This window comes from Penaeus monodon, chromosome 22, assembly GCF_015228065.2.
Source record: "Penaeus monodon isolate SGIC_2016 chromosome 22, NSTDA_Pmon_1, whole genome shotgun sequence".
In the NCBI taxonomy this organism is placed as follows: Eukaryota; Metazoa; Arthropoda; class Malacostraca; order Decapoda; family Penaeidae; genus Penaeus; species Penaeus monodon.
In genome coordinates, this window is record NC_051407.1 from 11,096,522 (window position 1) to 11,096,732 (window position 211).

The 211-nt window shown below is 40.8% G+C and overlaps 1 protein-coding gene across 1 annotated transcript in view; it reads left to right on the top strand.

Annotated features, from left to right (window-relative positions):
* LOC119586937 (solute carrier family 22 member 5-like) overlaps positions 1-211 on the top strand; it is a gene marked incomplete at its 5' end in the record, with an annotated part of 16,251 nt that overhangs the window by 8,348 nt on the left and 7,692 nt on the right. Inside the window, 1 exon segment of the mRNA XM_037935669.1 lies at positions 116-188. Within this exon segment, the coding sequence (XP_037791597.1) occupies positions 116-188 (73 nt within the window).

The window sequence follows — 211 nt, forward strand, 5'->3', positions numbered from 1 at the left end:
AAGCGAGCGTGTATTTATTAATTTCTCTCTCTGTCTCTACATCAAATACAAGTTTCATTATTGTGGTCACCAAACCCTCTTTTCTTGTGTTAACCCAATACCATATCTTTTCCAGGTACCTTCCAGAGTCCCCGCGCTGGCTTTTGTCTCAGGGGAAAATAAGTGAATGTGCCACGAATCTCCTACTGGTAAGGTTTTCATTAAGGAAACT